The 23040-nt window shown below is 42.3% G+C and overlaps 2 protein-coding genes across 2 annotated transcripts; both read left to right on the forward strand.

The window, feature by feature from the left end:
- Nucleotides 1–218: 218 nt before the first annotated feature.
- LOC128715852 (cuticle protein CP14.6-like) lies at nucleotides 219–659 on the forward strand. The gene has a single exon (XM_053810770.1). The coding sequence runs from the start codon at nucleotides 219–221 to the stop codon at nucleotides 657–659; it is 441 nt and encodes a 146-aa protein (XP_053666745.1).
- Nucleotides 660–11221: 10562 nt separating this feature from the next.
- Nucleotides 11222–12461, forward strand: LOC128715068 (endocuticle structural glycoprotein SgAbd-8-like). Its single transcript, XM_053809950.1, has 2 exons — nucleotides 11222–11233; nucleotides 12099–12461. Exons 1-2 carry the CDS (start codon nucleotides 11222–11224, stop codon nucleotides 12459–12461), a joined length of 375 nt encoding a protein of 124 aa, XP_053665925.1.
- The last annotated feature ends 10579 nt before the right edge of the window (nucleotides 12462–23040 follow it).

Genomic DNA, 23040 nt, shown 5'->3' on the forward strand with positions numbered 1-23040 from the left:
CGAATGTCTATTGGTGCTGCAGAACCGTTCGCCCATAACCCCGGCGTGTCGGCGTAAACGGGGCTGAACCCGACCAGCTTGGGGCGTGTCTTGTGTGCACGATGCAAATTTTTGGAAGTCGGTATAAATTAGGGAACTGGATCAGTTGTCAGCATCAGTTGCAGTTAATCAGCCGCCGTCGTCAATTCATTAGCGTAGCACCACAATCGTTGTTTAACATGTTCCGTTTCGTGTTCGCCGCTACCCTGCTCGTGGCCACCGTTGTGGCCGGACCGCTCGATCGGGCCTACTCGCAGCACCAAAACCCGGACGCTCACGCCCAGATTGTAGCGTACGAGAATGTGCTGAAGGATGACGGTCACTACAGCTACAGCTACGAGACGAGCAACGGTATCGCTGCCCATGAGGATGGCCTCGGAGCCCACAGTGCCAATGGTGCCTTCTCCTACACCGGACCCGACGGTGTGCTGTACCGCGTGGTGTATGTGGCCGACGAGAACGGATTCCAGCCGCAGGGCGCCCATCTGCCGACGCCACCACCGACTCCCGAGCACGTGTTCAAGACGCTCGAGCAGATCCGTGCCAACCCGCCCAAGGATCAGAAGGACTTCAGTCTGGAGGCGCTCGATGCCACCATCGCTCGGCTGCGACAACATTAAGTGGTACAGCGCGTATCGGAACAGCATCGTACCTTTACAGGATGGACATCACTAGCCAACGCTCATCTCATCGATCGTCCTGTGCGCCAGGACATACATCAATCATCGCTCACTTTGCCATTCCGCCCATTCACCACGCAGTAGCATTAAGTAGAAAAATTGAATTTCGTTGTTGAATTTGTTTGTTATCCAATCGGGAATGAAATAAAACTGGTGTCAAGTATTATTGGTGTGTTGTTTTGTTAGAGTCTAAATTGAAAAAATGTATTCGCAAACAAGAATATCATATTCCATAATTACTGGAGCCAGTAATATGATCAAATTTTCTGTTGACCCAGTAACCAACTTTGGTTCTAGTTATTTTTCTTCTGTCAAACCAAACGACTCATTGGTGAGAAAGAAAAGAACAAGATATTGTACTTAAAGCGGTGAAAGAAAATGAAAAACGAATTAAAAGTTCTCGACCCACTGCAGATCGTGCATCAATGACATAACTCTCTTTCACTGGCCCATTTAATTCTGTAGAACCAACGAGGTGCATTCTACCGACAGCAGCCATTTGATAATTGATTGCCTTAATTAAGTGGAACACATACGGCGCTTATGTTGGCCACCCGTCGAGTGTGATTTTTGAGACACCTTTTTTCTTCTTCGGCCTTCCTTATATCTTTCCCTGAAGTTACGCACAGGGGAAAGAATGTTTTCTCTTCGCGTACCGTCAGCAGTCCTGTCTGTCTAGCTGGGACAGCAAGGAATGATAATAAAGGGGGGAAGAAAGTTGCGATATTTCTTTGTCTTACGCGACATCGCTTGTTAGTGCGTGCTCCGGTTCAGGTTCGTCGCGATGGAAGTTACGTAGGAATGAGGACGAAAATTATTGGAAGCCAGTTGCTGGTGCAGACATTACTGTTTGACTGTCATTCTTTTGGCGCTTTTGCACAGTGGGAAGTGGATTTTATCAAACGATCATGTAGGAGCTAATTAAGATTAACAGTGCACAGTGCACGTGTGTTTATTTTCGCTCATACAAATATGTTAAGAGAAATGTTCACCGGTTGGTGTGTTTTTTTTTACCCAGGATAAAACCGAACATGTAGGAAAAATAAGAATGAAGTATTTTTACTTATCGAAAAAGTATCATATTGCATCATGCTTAATTTTGCGACACCTTACCACACAACTCAAGGTGAACCGGCCAACAACCGTTTCAGTTTGCAGATTGAATCGTAGTGACGCGCCTAAAGATATGCAATGCGCAACACATCAACGTGCATAGCGCCGAAGGGTACATCAACAGTCGTAACAAAAATATCATTTTCCAAAAAATTGTACAGGAATCATTTAATGATTACTTAATTATTGAACATTTTCAGTTTTTTAAATCAATAATTTTATATAAATTGGATAATTGGATTTTCAATAAATAAATAATAATTTTACATTGTCATAGCTGGTTATCAATCTTAAAACACTACTATATTAACATTTTAGAATTCTTCACACTTTCTCTATAAGAAGCAATTCGAATTGGCCGTTTATCATCTTCAAACCAAATGATAATACAATTGAAGTTTACAATATGCATATTTTCTTCATTCACGTAAACATATTTGAACCACACCCTCAACAGTGTCAAATTTTTTCCATAAATGGTCTCGAGTATTGCATAACCGGATTGGCCAACCTACGTAAGCGTACACAACTTTAATTTATGGTACTATGAATCTCCCATGGAAAAGTTGCCAACTCATCACGCAGCAAGCAAAATGTGCTACCATATCTTTAATCAATGGTTCAATTTCGCTCCCATTGTGCTTTTATGGGCACGACCGTATGTAAACAATCACCCAGAAAACAAACGCTCATCGAAAAAAAACCCCGTACCAATATTAGTCTAAAGTTAGCATTTGCTTTGCTCCGACTGATCTACCGGGGAGCATAGTTCTATTACTGCCGTACGAGGACATGTTTGCTCAGTACTATCGATTCTTATGAATAATTAAAAGTTACCCCATCGCGATGCTTTCGATGAAATTATAAGATTCACCGTGTGCCAATATTGACACATCGAACCGAAAAGGAAGCACTTTTACGCCACGGAACAACGCGAACGAACGAAGCCGGTCCGATTGCCACCTGCTGATCCGGTGGCGTCATGATCGATGCATCGCTCAATGCATTCTGGTAGGATTGTGTTTGAAGGAACCGCTCACAAATGGAGGAAGACGGGTTTTTTTTCCTCGACTTGAACGCGGAAAAGCAAATGTCACCCCAGAAGCAGATGATTTATGCGAATCGGGTTCGTCAAGTAGAATCCGGTGAAAGGAATGGCAATGCTGATCGGTCTGTTTTGACAATGGCGAGAGATATAAATTAGATAGGCTGCGAGAGATACAGCTGTGAAACCAAGCCACATCTATGCAATGCAAAACTGCAACGGCCCACCGGCCAAACAGCGTGCCCACCGCTCCGCCGCGGCTGCTCTCCATTCATAATTGGACACAAATTTTTGGGAAATAAAATTTGCACCGACACAGGCAAGGTCGAACGTCGTCGAGGAAGACACGGCCTGCGAGCGACAGTCGCGGCTACGACAACTTAATTGGATCATAAAGATATACGCTTTATAAATGGTGCCCAGCCAGGGCGGACAGGGTGCAAATCGTTTGTTGTTGATTTGTGTTTGGATTTCGGTCGTCATTGAGGCGCTCAGCATATGCGGGCTTCAGGGCGATAAAGGTTTCGACGCGCATCGGGATAATCTGGTTTTGCAACGCATGACGCATTGGTCCGTAACGTCTTAGCAAAGTGGAAAACCGGGTTGATCTTTCACGTTAGCATTTTCTGCTGCAAAGAATTTAATTTAATAAAGTGTCAATTGCCTTTAGGTTCCGGATCTGCCGAGGCGCGCTCGTGGGATGTGGCTTTTATTCCGTACATCCTCTCGTTTATGAGCCCGAGCATGTCGTCCCTGGTGCGATCCAATATTTGATCGGTCCACGTCGATCAGCCAATCGAGCGCTGTGTGCCGGATGTTGTAGAAGTTCAAGGTCCGCGGCGAGGATGATCTCGATTCGTCGTCAAGATTCGTTAGTTCGTAGTTTGCCTGGTTCCAGAAATGTGTTTGAATAAGTTCGCCGATATAATGGACAACTTCAGTGGTTGGTTAATCAGATGCAATTAGTGTCGTTCGAGATTCCGATTATCAGCAGCTACTGATTGAGATTGTGTCTTAAAGATAAGAAATTGGAACCCGCAAAAAAAAGGCAAGCGTGAAATTGGTAGATGGATGCCTTTCAACGTTCGTTGTCGATGTTTTTATTCAAATGTTAAAAATAAACGATCACGTTATTCTGTCTCCTAGAACATGAAACTCAATATCGAAACGATGTCCTTGTGCAAAATGTCACTCTATTTACGAGCGATTAAGCCTTAATGAGTTCAATCGCGTTCGATGGTGTGGGGCGTGAAGCGTTCCTAATCGAGGGCTTGTGATCCCTTTATTCCACTGTGAATAGATAGCCGCAATAAAATAAATCTACCCAACAGCTACAACCAACCCATTGTGAGAAATATAAAATATGAGCCTCCGATCACACAATCGTCCGATAACTCATCCGGGGGGTGAGTTGAAAGTGGATCCGAAGCTTGCAGGCTTGGGAAGCGTGAAAATGAGCCCCATCTCACCCGCGTACACACACGCGCGCGCGCCCCGGTACCACTTTCAATAAAATAATGAGCCTATAAAGTCGATGCTTTAATGACGAGCTGCTAATTTGCGACGCATTTATTCAAATGCGTCGTCTCGGATTACCGAGGGGATCCGTCGGTTTCGGGAACCCATCTGTCGAAACGGCAATGTGTGTTGTCTGTGGCAATTCTGTTCGGGGGTAAACGAAACGTTAAACAAACGTTTTGTTTCAACCCGATCGGGGAGCATAAATCAGGAGTGTCGTCAGGGTTGTTGTGCGCCGAGGATGATCCAAAACGGTTACGCTTTCGGTGTGGCTTTTGATGGGGGGAAGGCGAGAATAGACAGCTGTGAAGCGTTGATTGTGACAGAAAGGGGTCTTGATGCTCCTCGATAGGTCAAAGGATATGGTTCCGTTGCAGCGTAAGCTTGACCGGGCGATTTGAAGGAAAAAAGTAGCCAGAACGTTGATTAATCGTACATTTGGGGTCTTCGTTTTAAAGAACCTTTTTGTGTAATTATGAGTCATAGGCAGTTTTATCAACTTGAAGGACAAAAGGGTAGGAACGCTCTACTGTTTACAATATTTTGCCCTATCGTTCCACGCCTCACGATCACCCCTCTTCTACTCTGCTCTACTCTTATCTACAGTAAGTTTGGTAAGAGTCTACTCTTACCAAACTTACTGTAGATAAAGAAGATTTAGTTAAATCGTTTGGACTTCTGTCTGGAACTCCTATTTGAAGATACCTAAAACCACAAGAAAAATTCCTGAGAAAAGGCTGCAAATTGATGATCTATTTGTCCTTGTCCTGAGGCTCGTTTTGGACGACCACAAAACGGACAGTTGTTGAAGTTATATACCCACCGTACGAAAGATTACATAATATTTTAACTTTCCAGCTGCAGTAAATGCAATAAAAAACTATTTAAACGAAACGTCCAGTCAATATAACACAGGCCATAAGATGCAAAAAGTTTACGACCGACCAACCGGCAGGGTCGTTTGAGTTTTCACCCTCAGAAAAGTTGATCATTAAACCCTGCGTAGAAGAATGAACGCTAAAGATCGTTGTCACCAGGTGAGGGTTGAATGGAGACCACTTAAGTCGGAAAGGAAATCCTGCCTTACCGGTGGGGGAAATAGATTTTTTTTCTTAACCCCCTGGGGAGTCGGAAGCAAAGCAAAACGGAAAAACTTCTAGGTCAATTTTTACGATGTGAAAGAGCAAACATTAAATTGCTAATTTAAAATACAACAAACAATTCCAAAAAACGTTTGAATAAAACGACCGGGTTTTAACCAAAACACGTTACATTTCTTTTACAACAATATTTAGCAATACCCTCGTATCGGCTTAATCATCTGCACTCCTACAAGCGAACACCCGGTACACAAATACGGGAAACACCAGAAGGCAAGCACCGATGGACGGTCGCCATGCGTAAGCAATCCACCTTCGGCCGCGGAATGATGTCACTTCAATATTTAACGTTTTCTCGTGGCAATAAAAGTTTGTTGGGCTAACATTTCCCACAGAGTTATGCGTCCCTTGCCACCATTTCTTCCCATCGTCCGATACAAACGCGCTATTGATTTCGCACTGGCGCGTCCAAACACACACGCGCACTCGAGCATGCGCCTTTGCCCAAGTGAATCATTATCATCAGCTGAGCTTTTAATCGACCGAAATCCAAACAACGATCTTTATGTCTGTCGTATCTCAGTTTTTATGTCACACCTAATTCGATTAGGTTGTCCCCATAAAATAATATGCCAGAGCAAATCGATTCGGGCGGAGGGAGGACAGTTGCAGGTGGGCTGGAACCGATTGATTCGGATGTTAAGCTTAGGCGAACCAGTAAATACGTTTGCGTCGTCCGACATTTTGTTCCCTAAACGACACAGTAAAGGTGTTAAGGTGGATGTTCTCCTTCTTACAAAATACTTCCAACAATTGCACTAATGTTCTTGAACAACACGCTTCTGCGTCTTATCTTTTAATACTAACGCATTGGTTACGCAAACCGCTGAATTAGCTGAAACCACTCAAAAACCTAATGCGCATTTAACGACCAAACGGCCCCATGTACGATCGTGAACCGAGCACTTTGATTGTTAAAAATCCGTATAAAATGAATGCAACATAAAATCGAACCGACCCAAACTGGGCCGTAAATCATAATCCGACCGAGTGAATAGAGTGATTTCGGATTTTTTTGTTGTTGAATGAACATCAGTTTTACGTCTACGAGCCACAGTCCGGACCACATTCACAAAGTCGATATCACAGGGATGACTGTATTTTAAATGTGTTAAGTATGTAAGTCATCCCATCAAAGACGAATATGAAAAATGTATATATATTCAGCATGCTTATGTTTTTCGGAGTTATTTAACAGCTCAAAAAGGGGTGATGATCGACCGAGATGGACAAGGACGAGTTTAATATTTTTTATGAGGTCACTGGGTAGAAGATTTGGCGAGTAGGCGGGTTGTGTTTAGCAGACGGGCGCGTGGGTAGATTGGATATATTAAAGCGAATTATGGAGGCTTATGTTTCTGCTGTATGCCACACATCGCAATCCAGCCAACTTAAAACTTTTCTTTCGTGAGCTGATGAAGATATCAGCGTTGTACGAATGGTTAAACAAGTACTGTCAAAGCCAAAATCAAGTACGATCCAACCTGGAACTGACAAGGCATTCGAGAAAAACACTAACAATACATCCCTTCCTCGTCAGATGACACTTTGCTGTAAGGATTCCATGATATGTACGATGTCTAACTTTGAATGATTTGACAAAGGCATAGATTCGAGGTCCTTTCCAAGTTGGCACTAATTTCTTTAATGCACTGAAAACGAAAAGGATTATCTTATATTGTGAATTAAAACACTAAAACATTACTTATGATATACTATGTAAAATATTGGGCTGGATATCTTGGATCTAAGAGATGTCAATTGATGTATTGTGAAAGAAATTGGAATTATTTAATATAATCAGTGAAATCGTCACTTATTGTCATGGTCATTTGTTGTCATCCTTTTGATAGTTAAATTAAATACTTCTTGGTATTTTAAGAAAAAAAAACGCGAACATTGTCTTTAGGCCACTGGTTATTTATTTAACGACATTTGGCTCTAAAATTGTTGGTTGTGTTTAATTAGTTGAGAAACTTTAATTAGGTGAATCGTATCTTACGTTTGAGGCAGCCATCGCTCGTTCTGAGTGAAGCATCGCATAGAACCACCGCAAAGGATCAAAGAACATTGCCAGTGTCGTCCATCACCCTCACTTCACAGTGCAGAGTGATCGACCGTCTCGCTGTTAGGATGAGCAATTTAGGTTAATGAGCGGGATCCGTTCGCCAGCAAGTGGAACGCTTTCCAAGCTCAAAAGGCCATACCCTATAACTACCCCAACGGTGCGGTTGCGAATTCTTCGATTTGGCAACCATTTGCCAATCAGTGCCGCCATTTATTATCACGCCAGTTTTTACCTGGCCAGGTTCATCAGCCCTGTTGCAAAAGGAGGATTTTGGAACATTTGGTCAACAACGATAAGCAAAGAAGGAAAAAGGAACTGCGAGCGACTGCTACTGCCATCGACACTGCTCGATATCGAAACCGTGGCAAAGTTCAAGGCTAATTGGTATCGATCGTTCGGTGTGTTGTGCGTTTGGCGAACAGAGGGATGGTTTTTCATTTTGGATAACGTTTCATTTTTGCAATCGTTTGCTTATGGTTTTATGGGTAGTGCGGGCGCTCGTAAAAGTTCGCAGTTCGAAGGCGAGAAGATTTGAATATTGCCTAAGATGGAGATCGCCGAACGAACCTTTGGAGACGATGAACAGTGCGTAGTGGATGATGATATTTATTTCCGTAATGGAGTGCCATTCCGATACATTCGCTTATAGTTCTGTTTATGAATGGATTTTTGAACCAAGACAAAATTTTTATAAAAAAATAATTACTCCTTCGGTAAATGAAACACTTCTTCATATTTAATCTCAAAGCTTAAAATTTTGTGTATGTGGAGCTCAAGCTTAAAGATACAGGAAGTCAGATATTACACCTGCATTAAATGTTTAAAATACAGATTGATTCCCTAACGAGTTTCATCACATTGCTTTTATGAGTTTTAAAGATATTTTATAACAATAAACGATTATCGTAAATCATTTGACACTCCTTTGGTTTACTCGCTTCTGCGGTGACAGCAATCTTCGAAACAATAACGAAGCAATTATTAGCTTATTGGATTAGGTTTTATTTCGTTTCTGCATCATTTCCCAGCACCGAAAGGTGTTGCCGAATTTTAAGGCTAATTAACACGGCATTTAAACTTTGTTTTTATTTTTTTCTATTCCAAATCGCCCTTTTTCCAGTCGTGGCGCGTTGTGCCGCCTGTCATAAGTGAGAATTTATTGTGAGAATTTAGGTTTGTCCGCTACCGAAAGCGATGTTGAGAGAGCAATTCCGTTCGAGCGGTATTCATTGTTTACAAATTTAGATTTTACCATGCCGTGCTTGTCGTTGAAACATGTTCCCCGTGTTCTTGGATCGTTGGAGAATAGGGTCGGCGAAAAGGCGCATGGAAGAACATATTAGAAGCAATTCCTATGATAGTAAACATGCAAATATATTTGTTTAGGAAGCAGAAGTAGGAGGGAATCTTGAATTGGTGTAAAGGTTGTCTAAAAAGGCCCCTCGGGGCCAACGCAAGGGACAGGAATAATCTGCCAAATAAATGACCCCGATAAGGTCAGAGCGCCGATCAACCGCCTACTGTTTAATTAAGACCTTCCTCTGCGTCCGCGATCCACGATCGAGCGGCCTAAACACTTCCCGAATTGCACTTTAATGAAATCACCAGGAAGTAATTTTTCAACCACTCATTGTTTCCCAAACCCGGCCCGGTTCTGCTCTGCACCCTGGCGGAGCACACATTTCCACTGGCCCGTGATATCTGGTGGTGTGTGAAATTCGACTCCAAACGCTAATGCTAATGGAAAAGAAGGAGACACAACACAACCTCCAATAAACCGCCAATGTCGATCGTCGTCCCGTGCAGTCAGCGAAGAGATAAAAGAAAATTTACGATGAGAATTCCAATAAAAATTGCTGCCCCACAACGCCTTCGGAGGTGGTATTGTGTTTTCCTTCGGTGAGCCTTTAGAGGAGCCATGTTGTGGCGTTCGGCTGACCTTCAGTCATAGGAGGTGTGCAGTCGCATCGCACCCAAATCCAGCCGAACAGGTTTCGGAGAAGGTTTTTTTGATTGATTCGAAAGGAAAAGTGATGCGAATCGTGTGCGGCAAACGGTACTCCGACAGTGTTTTCCCAGCAAGCGTCACGTGGCGTTTCTGCTGCTGTTATAGTCAAATGACAAATGCTGCACATTATCCAGCGAATCTTAGTGGAACGGGATCGGAGTGCGTAGGACCGCTAATTGAGGCACCTTTTATGATTATGATATGTTCGAGGGGAAGTAGGTTTTTTTGCACTGGTGAAAGAATTATCTGTTTGACGCCTACGCCAAAGGTTGGAATTGATGGTCTAGTTGAAAGGATTGCGTCATCGCTTTAAGCTCACTTGGCTGGGTGTTTTTGTGATTTTGTAGTAATCTGTAAGAGGAATGGATTAGATGGATATTGGGGCGGTCCCCTAGTTCCTTGCCAAATCATTTGACCTTACATCTCAAATTCAATCAGGTCTAATCCTGAAAGTTCCATGATTATTGGGCTATTTACGTGGTAATAGTACAACAATATCAAGTCAGTTTAAAGCTGTCCAATCGTGGGTAGTGCTTATGGTAGTTTTTTCAGTAAAAGCTTCCAGAAGAATGCTTAAGTATTCTAATTGCATCGAATTGCAAAACAAATAAAAACAATGAATAATCCCCATTTTATTGTGCAGAGTTTTAATGACTGTCTTTTAGGTAATTGCCAGTGGACAAGGTTCCAGCTTTATTTGCATCTCTAACGTAATGTTTGATTTTTACTTAGGATGGTAAATTTAATTTATGTTTTGTCGTTGAAACGGCCTGGCAATGTCTTACATTACCACCATTTACTAACCACTAAATTTAAGTGGGTTCATAAACTACACCCAATCCTAAATACGCGCGCCAGCAAATAAATTGTACGTGCTAACCGAAAGCTGCCGCAAACACTAATGCTGAAGATGATCAGTAGCAGCACGATAAACAATTTCAAGGGTGGGAAAATGGCAACCCGAATCCACTCCACCCTAAAGTGGATGAACTCGCGGTTTACTTAGAAATACAGCAGAAAACAGAAGAAAAAACCCCCCCGAATCTGGCTTGTGAATGAACGTTACCCGAAGAAGCTCATTCATGCCGGTTCGTCGCTTGTTGCGCGTCCGTGGTCAGCATCCTATTCTCCTACTTCTGTCACACTGCCGATCTTGTCTTCCGTGTACTCTCACTATCATCGGGCTGTACCCCTCCCCCTCCCCCCCCCCATTAAAGGCCTCCCGATATTTTGTATCGATACTCGTACCTCTTCCCCCCATAAAAAAAAAACACAGGGTGACTCGTTTCTGGGTGTTCTACCCGAATCATGGGGATCTGTATTGGTGGCGGTGATGATCCATTATGGGCCGTGTTCGTAAGCTTTGAGAGATTAGACTGGGCTGCGGTTTTTTAGGCAATCTTCTAAGCTTATGTTAGCCATCCCGCAATATATAAAGCTGTTGGACGTGTTCGGTCCAGTCAGTCAGCCAGTGTCGTCGTCTTCGGTGCATCAAGCGCAAAATCATCCAAATTCAAAAAGTGTAACTGTGCGGGTGCGTGCGTGTGTGTAATTTAAAATCTTACAGTGATAAACCAAACCAATATCAAAATGTTCAAAGTGGTGAGTTTGAAACCGAAAATGGTTTTTTAAACAATTTAGAATGTGATAAACTGTATTATGGTAGTGAAATAATGCATTATACAATTTGGATCGACAGAAAAGTTGAGATAACTCATCATCAATTATAGACTTGAACTATTTCCTGAAGGATATGTAGTGAAACAGTGTTATAACAAAAAGTGGATAAAAACTTTTATCCTTTTTTCCTAAGATTTTGTGTAAAAACTTGCGCTAAGTGGATAAACATTTTGTATTGTGAAGCTTCTGTACTTTTTTTTAACAAGATACATTTAATTATTAACTGAAAATTTGCGAAGAAGTTTTATTCATTTCAAGGATTTAAGACGAAGTAAAATATTAAACCAAGTGTAAGAAGTTGTTCGTAAAATATGGCGAAATCAAGAGTTTTTATAATAAAGTTTGGATATTAGTGTAATCTCAAAATGATTATTAAGTTAAGATTATTATTTATTATTAATTGATAAACTACGCAGTAATATAATTAAAATAGTTGGTTACCAAATCATAGGAAGAACATCATTTCAGTAAATCGTCACGATTCGTCTTCTTGTAGTCCGATAAAAGGCTGAGGTGTTTTTCAATCGCACATGGAATATTTCATTACCGCAGGAGTGGTCGCCCTATCGCAAACTAATCTTTCAAGTACATCGAAAGTACTTAAAGCGTCCGCAATGAATCTCGTCTTAGTGCACACCTTCTGCGGCGTGTAATTAGGATACTGTTTCCTGTGACACGGTCAAGCTAATCTTTTACTGCTTGTTGTCTTCGTCAGCTCATTAAAATCGTCACTTTAATGGTTATGCTCGGTTACGCACGCGCTGCTTACACTTCGTTTATTTCCCAGGTGTTCGCCCTGCTCGCCCTGGCTGCTGCCGTCTCGATGGCTGCTCCCGCCGCTGACGATGCGTCGGCCAACATTCTGACGCACGAATCTCGCCTCGAACCGGACGGTGCGTACTCGTACAAATACTCCACGAGCAACGGCATTCAGGCGGAGGAGAGTGGCATCGGGGGACAGTCGGTGCAGGGGTCTGCCTCGTGGGTCGGTGACGATGGTGTACCGATCGTGCTGACCTACACCGCCGACGAGAACGGATTCCACCCGCAGGGTGTCCATCTGCCGACGCCACCACCCATCCCGGAGTATATCCTGCGAGCGCTACGGTACATCGAGGCCAAACAGGCGAGCCAAAATGGTGGAAAGTAGATTGGGCCGGCAAGGATGTTCAAGGCAGCGTTACTTGAGCGATAGAATCACCTTACAAGCCACAGACTTGGCGACCTTGCCGGGTTGCCATCATCATCACATTAAACTGGCCATTAGTGATAAAACCCGATAATACTCGATGCACAATTGTATAAAAGAAATATAAAACCTTTAATTGTACGTGTGTGTGGTTGAACCAATGGTTTGAAAGAGAAAGAACTTCCTCTGCTACTACTGATGGGGCTAAATATGGGCTACATTATTCAAATGGTCATTGGTTGGCTTTAAATAATACCAACAATCCATAATCGTAACTTCTCCACAGTCACACAGGATATATGTTATCCTTTTTCCAACTCAGAATCATCGTAGGTGGGCCAATTAGCAACTCAAATCTCTAGGAGTGCTGCCGTAAAGGAAGCTTAACCACTGCGGAGAACACACCGCTTAGAGCGTCCTCAGCGAGGCGTCAATTTGGTAGCATATTTTATCGCTTAAATCTAAGTACCACCATCAAAACACCGCGTGACATCGATTGATGTGACGATTCGGTTGGAGGCATTGATGAGCAGCCACGCAGCTCTGCACAAGGCTGATGATCGTTTTCCGAAACTAAGCGTGAAATTTGATACCGATGTGACGGTGAGCGGTTGGGTGCAACATAAAAATAAATCACACCATTTAAAGCTGTTGTGGGTGTGTGAAGTATAGCGTGCGCACATCTGGGAGTGATCTGGAGTTGGAGCATTCGGTAGTGGATGTTAAAAATGAACCAACTTAGATTGAATGTTTCGACGACGGTGTTTCCCGCTTGATTGATCGTTGAAGTCTTTCATTTTAAAGGCACGTGGTTAATTTAAGAAACAGCACAGAAAAAAAAATCTTTCGCATAACACACGCCGGAGAAACAACGCCTAAGGCACTGCAGAACACGTTTTCTGTTATCTCATTGCCATTCATAACCAAGGTTGAGCCGTTTTGTTTAGGGACGCTTATTTAATTATGCAGCTAAACACCTTTTTTTTGTAACTCTGTGTTAACGTATTTGTGATGCTGTTCGTAATCCAGTTGTTGTTAGCAATTAAATTGTACCACAAACGAAAAGTAGTGCAGTAAATTAGGAGCTGGAAGCCATTAATTACACACCTAATTAAGGCCGGGTAAGCTATCACTCAGGTGACAGCCACCAAGAAAGGGACCAATGTTATTACACTATCAGTAAGATTAATTGAGTGATAGTGACGAATCAATGTCAATTTTGTTTTTTTTTTCTTTCGTTCGCATCCCATGATGTTTGATAGTTTTAGGCAAAGAACTATAGATAGTGCCACCAAAAAGACTTGTTTTATAACCGTCGCGCATGTGTGCCGGGTGGTGCGGTGGTCGGCTTGAACGTCATCTCGCTAATGAAGGCGCTTATTCGAAAAGGAAACAAAAAGGAATAGCGAATGAGGAATGCATATAAGTCAATTATCTAAAAATAATGGTTTTTCGATACCGGTAGCTGGGTTTAATCTGTATGGCCGTATGAAAATTTATTGATAATCTTAAATTTACACATCACTTTAATTGATTTGAAAATTCATAAATTCATCCTTCGGTTTAGAAAAAAACTTAAAATTTGCACAAAGTGGCAATATAATTTACGGAAATTATTTATATTATTAATTATTTATTATGTTGTGGTTGGTAGAACATATAGCTTTTTAAACCATGATCTATTCTTAGTTAGACAGCTTAATTTACCTATATAAATGGAGTATGATATTGTTCTTACTATAGATGTTAAATTAATAAATTTTTACACTCAGTATGATTTTGGAATCAATTCCCTCAAACACCCGTTGCTAAAGTGATTTAAATCAAACCCTAAATCATATTGATGAACGAAGAGACACAAACAAGAAGTGTCATCTGCTGCTAATCGCATTTGAAAGGAGGAATTTAAATGGAATACTCTGGATAAATTTGATATTTTGGACCTTTAAAAATAAGATGCAAAATTTATCTTTCGTTGGCAGATGCGAACATTTCACTGTCGTTACTCTGAATATGGGCCCCGAAACTACACGAGTCATCAAATACGCCAGAATGGTGACCTTTGCATGGTTCTCACAACGACCAGGATTCACTTGATGCAGTGGGGACCTTTTTATCCATCGTCCGGAAACTGTTAAATGGCTGATTTGAATAAATCGATACAAAATCAAAAGCAACCAGATCAATTTTAGCCGCTACGGCAGTAAACTATCTTCCAGGGATGGAGGAAGAAAGAGATAAAACAGAGAGAGCGGTTAGAATTTGTTACCTTTGCAATTTGTCAAAGTCGCGTGGTTCGTACCAATACTAAAAAAAGATTGCTCCACTAGGAGATGCGATGTTTCGAATTTTGCCCTCTGGCAATTGTTAAGTGATTGAGCTTATCGTGTTGTCTTCTGGAAGAAGTCACATTTAGAGGGAATTTCAAACAGGTGAATTTTGGAGCTGGTAAACAACATTCATACATACGTCCCCAAAACATTCCCCAGTGGGTTTTTTCTGGGGTCATTTTTGCCTGGGAATCAAACCGCTTTGAGCTGATCCGCGAAAGAAAAAATAATAAACTGCTACCGTGTAGCTCATCATTCACATGAAATTTTTTTTTGTCTGTATTTGTTATTAGCATATGGTGTTAAAATACATCACCATGAGCAACATTTGCATGAAATGCACAAATGTTGTTAAGGCTAACACTAGCGGTGCGAAGCTGGGAATTAGACAGTGAATATCATGTGTAAATTAGTAGCATTGATTACTGATTGAAATATACTTTGAGAAATTTCAGCCTACTGGATGGTTAGGTCCACATTAACAATGAATACGATTGTTTTTTCTGTGTTGCGGGATATATTTTATGAGAGTCAGTAGACATGAAGCGGAGATGCTGTAGATTATGCTGTCAAGAAACAAAAACAGGAAGAGGAATAAAAACATTCGAGCTTACGTTACTGCGATCCACGTCTAAGCTTTACTTTAATCAAGAGCTTTAAGCTTCGCAGGAATTTGATAAGTTTCATTTTCAAAGATTTTCACAACGGCTCCAAAACAGCAAAAATCGTCGCAAATTCATTGTTTAAGTAAAAATTTAATTCGTTTTTAATTTTTCTTCAGAAACGACAAACTAGTTTTTTTTATTGACTGTAGAAAATAACGTCAGCATTCCACACCGTGTTCGTTTTTCAACAGATTAGTTAATCTTTCATCTTAAATGTGGAGTGTGTAAACTTGTAACCGGATATTGAAATTTAATAATTACATCTTTATATCTGCTATGAGAAGCGTAAACTATAAATGTATGTACAATATCACACTGTATTTATTGAGAACGCGATATACACTTATCTAAAATATGCGGAATAAGTGAGGTGGCGATAAGTGAGGTGTAAACATCGAAACTAGTATGTACATAAATATTTTATATTATGTGAATCTTCCGGGTTTGTCCTAGTTTCATAGGGGACATTAGGTTTAGAATATAATTCTCAAATTTGTTCCGCATTTTGTACCGAATGGCGAGGCAATTAATTCGTTTAAGTATTGACAACATTTTATGATTTTTTTACTTCAAAACTATCTTCAACAAACCAAATTGCGATTGCTCATCCCTGTCTCAAATTCGAAATGTTGTGCAAATTGCATACTACACTGGCGTTTAGTCGTTTGACGAAGGAAGGTGGGAACTACATTGCTGACAAACGTATTAAAAATGGTACAATATTTGTTGATAAGGCCTTATGGTTAGAGTAGATTAATTGAAATAATTTTACTAGGTTCAATTAATAGTGGATAAATTATTCGAAAGACGTTTATTAAAAATCAATATCATTGAGCATAAAACTTTCCTTTTCATTTATTTTTTGACAAACCTAACGAACTTATTAGCACTTAACTCTAAGATCATAGTTTTTTTCCGATTCCTACTAAGCACCAGATATTTTTCAAAAGACAAAGACACAGTTTTTACCCTCTTTTGTTCTCATTCAATACCTTACAGTCCATTCGATCCATACGATCTCATTCGATCCACAGTGCAATACAGGCTGGTTTCGGATTTCCCTTGCGTAGCCGAAGATGCTGCTGAAGATACTACTTTTCGTATGTAACGAAAAAAAAAGGAAACCACAACAAGGGTGGACCAACGGCCTCGGCCGATCGGCGGGAAGATTGCGAAAAGCGCGTAAGCTGGGGCGCGAAAGAAAATGCCGTGCCGTGCGAAGGCGGAGGGCACAGAACAACCGGGTGTGTGTTGAAGTTGAACCAGGTCACCGTGTGGAACGATGACAGGGTGGATCTTCCCTTGCCGGTGATCGGGGTCTTCGATCGCACCACACGGCATTCGCGTGTAAATTGTTCGGCGTGCTTAAACGGCAAGATATTAAATGTCCCACAATAATCTGACCAGCGAAAGAGGATGCGAGCCGGTTGCATCTATCGATTGCACACACAAAGCGACGACCACGCAATGGATTGGGCTGGGTGGAAACACGGTACACGCGATCCGTTGTTCAGAAGGTGTATGATGAAACGATGACGTCTGCTGCAGCGCTGGACGAAGGGAAGAAAGTGAGTAACTTTTGATTTCATTCCAAAACTTCGTATACGATCATCATCGGGGAAGATGAGACATATGCATTTCTTCAAGATGTTTTCTTGGTCGTTGAGTAAAGGAAGAATTGAAAGTGTGTCAGGGGACAGTGCAATTAACCATCCGAATGTTTTAAGAAACTTGATGTTCCAAGTGCTATTTAACTCTTTTCATCAATTATGCGTTAAATATGTTCAATACTATTCGGATACGATGAACTAATTTAACCAATGCTACGAGTCATACTACCGCATATCACCGGTAATTCCGTTTCGATTCCGATAAACATTGCACATGAAGAAAAAAAAAGCTCAGAAATGGCATGCTAATGAGCAAATACATTGTATTGATGTGACAAGCGTCGCTCCGGGGACATGAGCGTACCTGCAGCTCACACCGGTTCAAGTGGCATCGTTTGATTTAACCATTTATCGTACCGAATGGCCTTCAGCAAATAGATGAAGCGATTCCACGGCGGGGAGCAAGGATGACGACGGGCACCGAACCGGTCCGAAGGAAGGAAAGCGACTCGTGCATCTTCACGCCGGGCGTATCGTTCGCGTCCAGCCTGTGCACAATATGGTGCCTGTAGCCACGAAGACGGCTGTAATTTGCTGTAAAATTTCCACAAACGACGAACCTCCCGCTTGGCGGCTGGAATGGTCCGGTATCGAAGCATTACGGTTGGCCGATGGTTTGGGGGACACTCGGTTGGCGCGTCCGGTGTCAACTGTGTCAGAAACATCGATCGGCATATGCGTTGGACTAATTTGACCCCTTGGGTTGAACCCTACGAATAAGCTTGGCTCTCCTGGGGAGGTGGACGGTTCGTTTGGGTGAAGGCCAATGGAACGATGGAACGATGTGTGTGTAAAAATACCGCCACAATCGAGGCGCTTAAAAGCCCAACATGCCGATGTTGCCAAACAGTGGACGAGGGCATTTGGGTTAGCTTGAAACAAACATCTAATTTTAGGTGGATTGGTTTACTTTTTCAGTTCTGATTGCTTTGAAACCATATAATGCAGCATTAATTATCATCAAGAGATGATTCTTATAACTCCACTGGAAAGTATATTGATCACCAGAGCCTTAAGAGCCAATATAAGAGGGTTTCGTCAGGAAGACTTCCAGCAAAAAGGACTTTAGTCTGGCCGAGTGCCGGGGAATTTCAGTGCCGGGAATGCGAGTGGTCGGTGCTTTGAACGCAGACATCATTGACTCAAGCTCTCTTTTTTGAAGATCTCCATCCGTCGTATTACATCGAATAAGTTGTCAAATACATCCTTTACTTTGAATATTCATGATTCATGATATGTTTTGTTGGCTAATTTTCGTTCTAGCTACTCATTCTCAAACCAAAATCGTACTGCAAAAAAAAAAGTAATATATTTTTTATAAAGTAACTAATTTGAGTTAATTTAGTAGGAAAGGATTGCAACAAATTATACAAAAACTTCATTTGAAAAGCATACAAAAAAAGATTTTTTTAACAAATATTTTACTATTTTACTCTGTTTTGCCGTAAAAATCATTCCAAAAATGAGCTACATCCAATTGCCTAATTCCATTGTCCGACAGTTCAACGATGTAAATGCTCACCCAGGCAAGTACCGCCCGAGCATGGAAAGAGTAAATATTTAATTACGCTACCGTCCACCGTCGCACCGGGACGGGCACCCCTTCGACCGATTAGCAGATTACACGTTGTCAATTTTCTCATTTGCACCTTTCATTGCGGTTTCGCATCGAGCAGTGGTGGGGAAGCAGATAAAGTGCGCGTGTGGGCGCGCTCAATTAAGCATAAATTAATACATCCCATTTTCGGGGCAAATACACGCCAGCCGAACATCAATCTGACGCACCAGAAAGCAACCATTTGATGCTGCCGGTAGCCACCGAAAAGGTCAACCGAAATGATTAATGGTCTCCGTGGGTGTGAGACCGGGACGGAGGGTGGGGGTTGGGATGGTGACCGGGAGAGGTGACGGGGTATTTTTTTGACGCAACATCATTTCATAACGAGACATTTCATGAAGCTCCGACAACCCCCGTCTACCCGACTGTCCGTTATGGATCACAAACCGTACTCGGCCAGCACAATTTCCTGTATCGACCCTGAAACTGACAACGAACCAGCGGTATTGTTGAGGCACGTTGAGGTTGGGTTTTCCACTTTAAGCTCCCAAAAAAGCCCCTAAAAATGGGACACGTCTGGGTTCGGGTTCGTCTGCCACGAGAGTTCGTTTTCCAACCGGCAACGACAGGCAGGGCGCCGATTTTACAACCTACCTGCTTGTCAAACAACGTGTCATTGGCCTCCGGTAAATCAACTCGTGCAACCCCCTTTATGCAGGGTTTTCGGTAGCCAAATGAGCGATCGTGTTAGATGCCATGTTTTCCCTCTACTGCTTTCCAACCAATATCCAATTCTGCCTAAGACGCCGGCCGAAATTAGTGTGATTCGAAACAATTTACTTGCGGCTTCTTGGGTCAACAAAGGATGGAAAACATATCGCCGGTGGCTTGATGTGGGACATTCGTCAAAATGTGACATTCATGCATGTTCCATTCCATTTCCAGCGCAAACCGATGGACGCACCGTGTCTACCCACTGCGACCCCGTCGGCCAGGAGGTATTTAAATGTCAATTTTCGACCCAAGGCCACCAGAAGGCAGAAGATCCGACCGGCACGGATGACAGTACGGCCGGCAGATGGCCGGTGCGTGTGCGGGGAGGGTGGAGGTTTACGGTTGGTGCAAGAAGAGTAAATGCTCGTAACGAATCGGTTGTACCGTGTACGATGCGTTGCGATGCGCTGTGTTGCAGTGTCCAGTGCAAATGTCAAACGATTACCGAGACGCGCTGGAATTGACGAAAGTGTCCGAAGTGAAACGGTGTAAGGTGAGAAGTCACCACCCTATATCCATGTTACGGCACCGTACGTCATCGGTGCACTTGAGCACGCGTGAAGAAGGTGGAATGTACAAATTAGTAATCATTAGGCCGTGCTTTGTTAATTGGTGGTGCCATATAGATTGGAAAAGGGTAATATAAGCACAGTGCGGGATATTGGATGCAGCCTGTATCTTGTCGATTATTGCTGGCATGCTTCGATTAGGAATGTTGATTAAAATGCTTTTATTGTAAATTATTAACATTCCTTAAAATGTTCTATACATCCGACAAGGTGCTGACATTCTTTTAATTATCAATTTCTTAGAATTGCGGGAACCACCTTCCTGGGCTTTCAACAACTAATTTATAAACTTTAGCCACAATGACTAAGAGACCTTCTGTTGAGGCCATCAGCTTGTCTTGTGGATAGAATGACACCAAAAGATCTCGCCCAGAATGATATTTTTAGGTCGTCAACAATCCCTAGTGAGGTGTGACAGGTGTCACACTGAGAGGTAATAGCTATATTTCGTTTCTTCAGAAAGACCAGATGAAACGATTCACCAGTGATGGTGCTCGAGCGTAAGTGATTCAGGGAAATCCCCAGCAATTCAAACCCGCTAAGCGGCACTGAAGAAATAAGTACGATAGATGAGACCATAAGATCTCTACATCGGTTGGACTGTTTCATCCAATAGAAGGAGCAGTTCTGGAGTCCATAAATGACATTCCTTATTTATCTATAATCACCAATTCCTGTGATCAGTATGTTGACTTTGATTTCGACACGCTTTGTCTAGTGTTAGTCATTCTTAGTCTGTCAGATGTGTTTGCTAGTGTCGACAATGCAATAAAAACAATTTAAATGATTGCACTAAAGAGTAAATTGTTGACTTAACATAGAAGATCTTTTAAGAACAATACGAAACGAAAGTATAAAAATGAATTCTGCAAAAGATTTTCTCATGATATTATAAATATGATAATATAAATATAAATATAACATAATTAAAATAGCTGCAATACCTATAATATCTACACCTATAGTTAATCTAAGACCTCACATACCACTCTGTCAGTTATTGCTAGCCCATCTACATATTATTCGAATTTAGAACGACCCCGTGCCGAAAGTTTAACAATGTGATATAATCAAAGAAAATTATAAATATATCAGCAAGATGGATAACTCACTAAGGATTTCCATACAAAACGCCATCCTTCACCACGGATTAGCAAATTCGGAAAGATCTCCACCCAATGCCAACGATGGTACGGCAAAACAATCAAGCGTTGGACAACCAAAACGCATAACAGCTATAATAATGTGCACGCAGATTTCTTGCAAGTGAAAATGTCAAAACGCTTCACGCGACCGGGGTTGAACCACGCTCGCTCTAGAGCCATCCAAAGCGATCGATTTCGTCGATATCTTCGCTGCTCCGGGCCCGGTGCTGACCTTTTTGGTGACGAAGACAGTCCCATACCATTTTGTCCGCCCCGATGACCCGAAAGGAAACGGAGGCCAACGACACAAAAAAAAATAAGAGAGAAGACCCCCGAAAACGAGTAAAAATCCATCAATTATCCTGCTCTTCTTGCACCGCACCGGCTTCACTTCTGGTAGTTTCCTTCTCCGTTTTGGTTGGGGTTGTCGTTGCATGATTGCATTGACCTCTTGACCAGTAGCCAATTTTCGAAGCGTTCGATGCGTCTTCGTGCATGCCGGCTCTGTGGTTTTGTTTCTGCTCGATACCACCACTCCCGGTGGTTCGTTTACTTGCACTCGATGTGAGCTTACCCGGCCGATGCATGCAGCAAGTGGAGTTTTTTTCATTTAGCGTCTGATTCACCGATCAGCACACGGACCATCACGTTGACAGCCCGTATGCTGATTACTTTTATGATGATTGCGACCAAACAGTGATCGGGATGATCGGCTTTCCCCACGAGGACCCCACGGAGGTGCACATCATCATGGGCCATCACCACCACCAGCTCTGGGACTGCCTCGAGTGGAAAAGGGAGTTCTGATAACTTAATCGCTTTTCAATATCAATTTAAATCATCTTTTCACCGCCACCGCCCGGTTACCGAAGGGTTTAATGGCAATTTTCGAGTGACGATAATTGACAATAATTACGAATGACAGTGAGCTACTTTTTTGGGGCACCTTCGGGACGGCAGGCCGGCTTATTAAGCATTCCGTAGCGAGCGAAAACTGGCTCGACCTGAGAGCTATGTTTACGTGGTTGTTTTAATTTTTGAAGATGTTTATTTGCTGCCTTTGGTTGCATGTCCGATGTCCCGGCCCCAAAAACTAAAGTGGGTCAGAGCACGGGTGTTGCAAACAGTTCACGGTTCAACCACGGTCACATCATCATCTTCGGGAAGGGTTCGTCGCTTACCGTTTTGCCTTTGAATTCTTCCTTCCCTTCTGGCATTGAGCTCTTTTGATGAGTGAATTGTGTTGTTGTTTTATATGTAGCATTATTTTTTTTAAATAAAGGAAAGCACTTGAAATTAAGCCGCATTGTGATGAAATTTTAAATCTGCATTTTACACAAACCACCGCGGTGGTGCCTGTTTTCCTCACCCTGGAAAACGCATGCTGAAATTATGCTTCTAGCCATTTTTCGCAACATGTCAGGCGTTGACATTAAGCAGTTTAATGTTGTTTTCTTTTCGGGTCCGGCTGTGCACAGTGCAGCAAGGTGCGTTTTATTCGAATTAACACGCTTTTGAATTGCGTTCGTCTTCGTTTCTCATCGTGCTGATGGTAAGCAACACGACGTTTCCTAATTACACCCCAAAAGCGATGCTGGAACGCGATAAATCATCTTAAAATTGGCTCTCTAATGCGCCGATTGAGATGGGGCGTATTTTGAGGCGACACTCGCCAGGGGCGAACGACATTAGCGGATTTTATCTGCTGAATTGAGTTTGTTTTTCCTTTTTGCATGCATCAATGGCCATTTTTGGTGCTAATATCAAGGTCTTGTACCATCGTACATTTTGTGTTTTTGCCAAATTTGATTAGAATCACGTTTAATTAG

Source organism: Anopheles marshallii, chromosome 3 (genome assembly GCF_943734725.1).
Source record: "Anopheles marshallii chromosome 3, idAnoMarsDA_429_01, whole genome shotgun sequence".
NCBI classification, from domain to species: domain Eukaryota; kingdom Metazoa; phylum Arthropoda; class Insecta; order Diptera; family Culicidae; genus Anopheles; species Anopheles marshallii.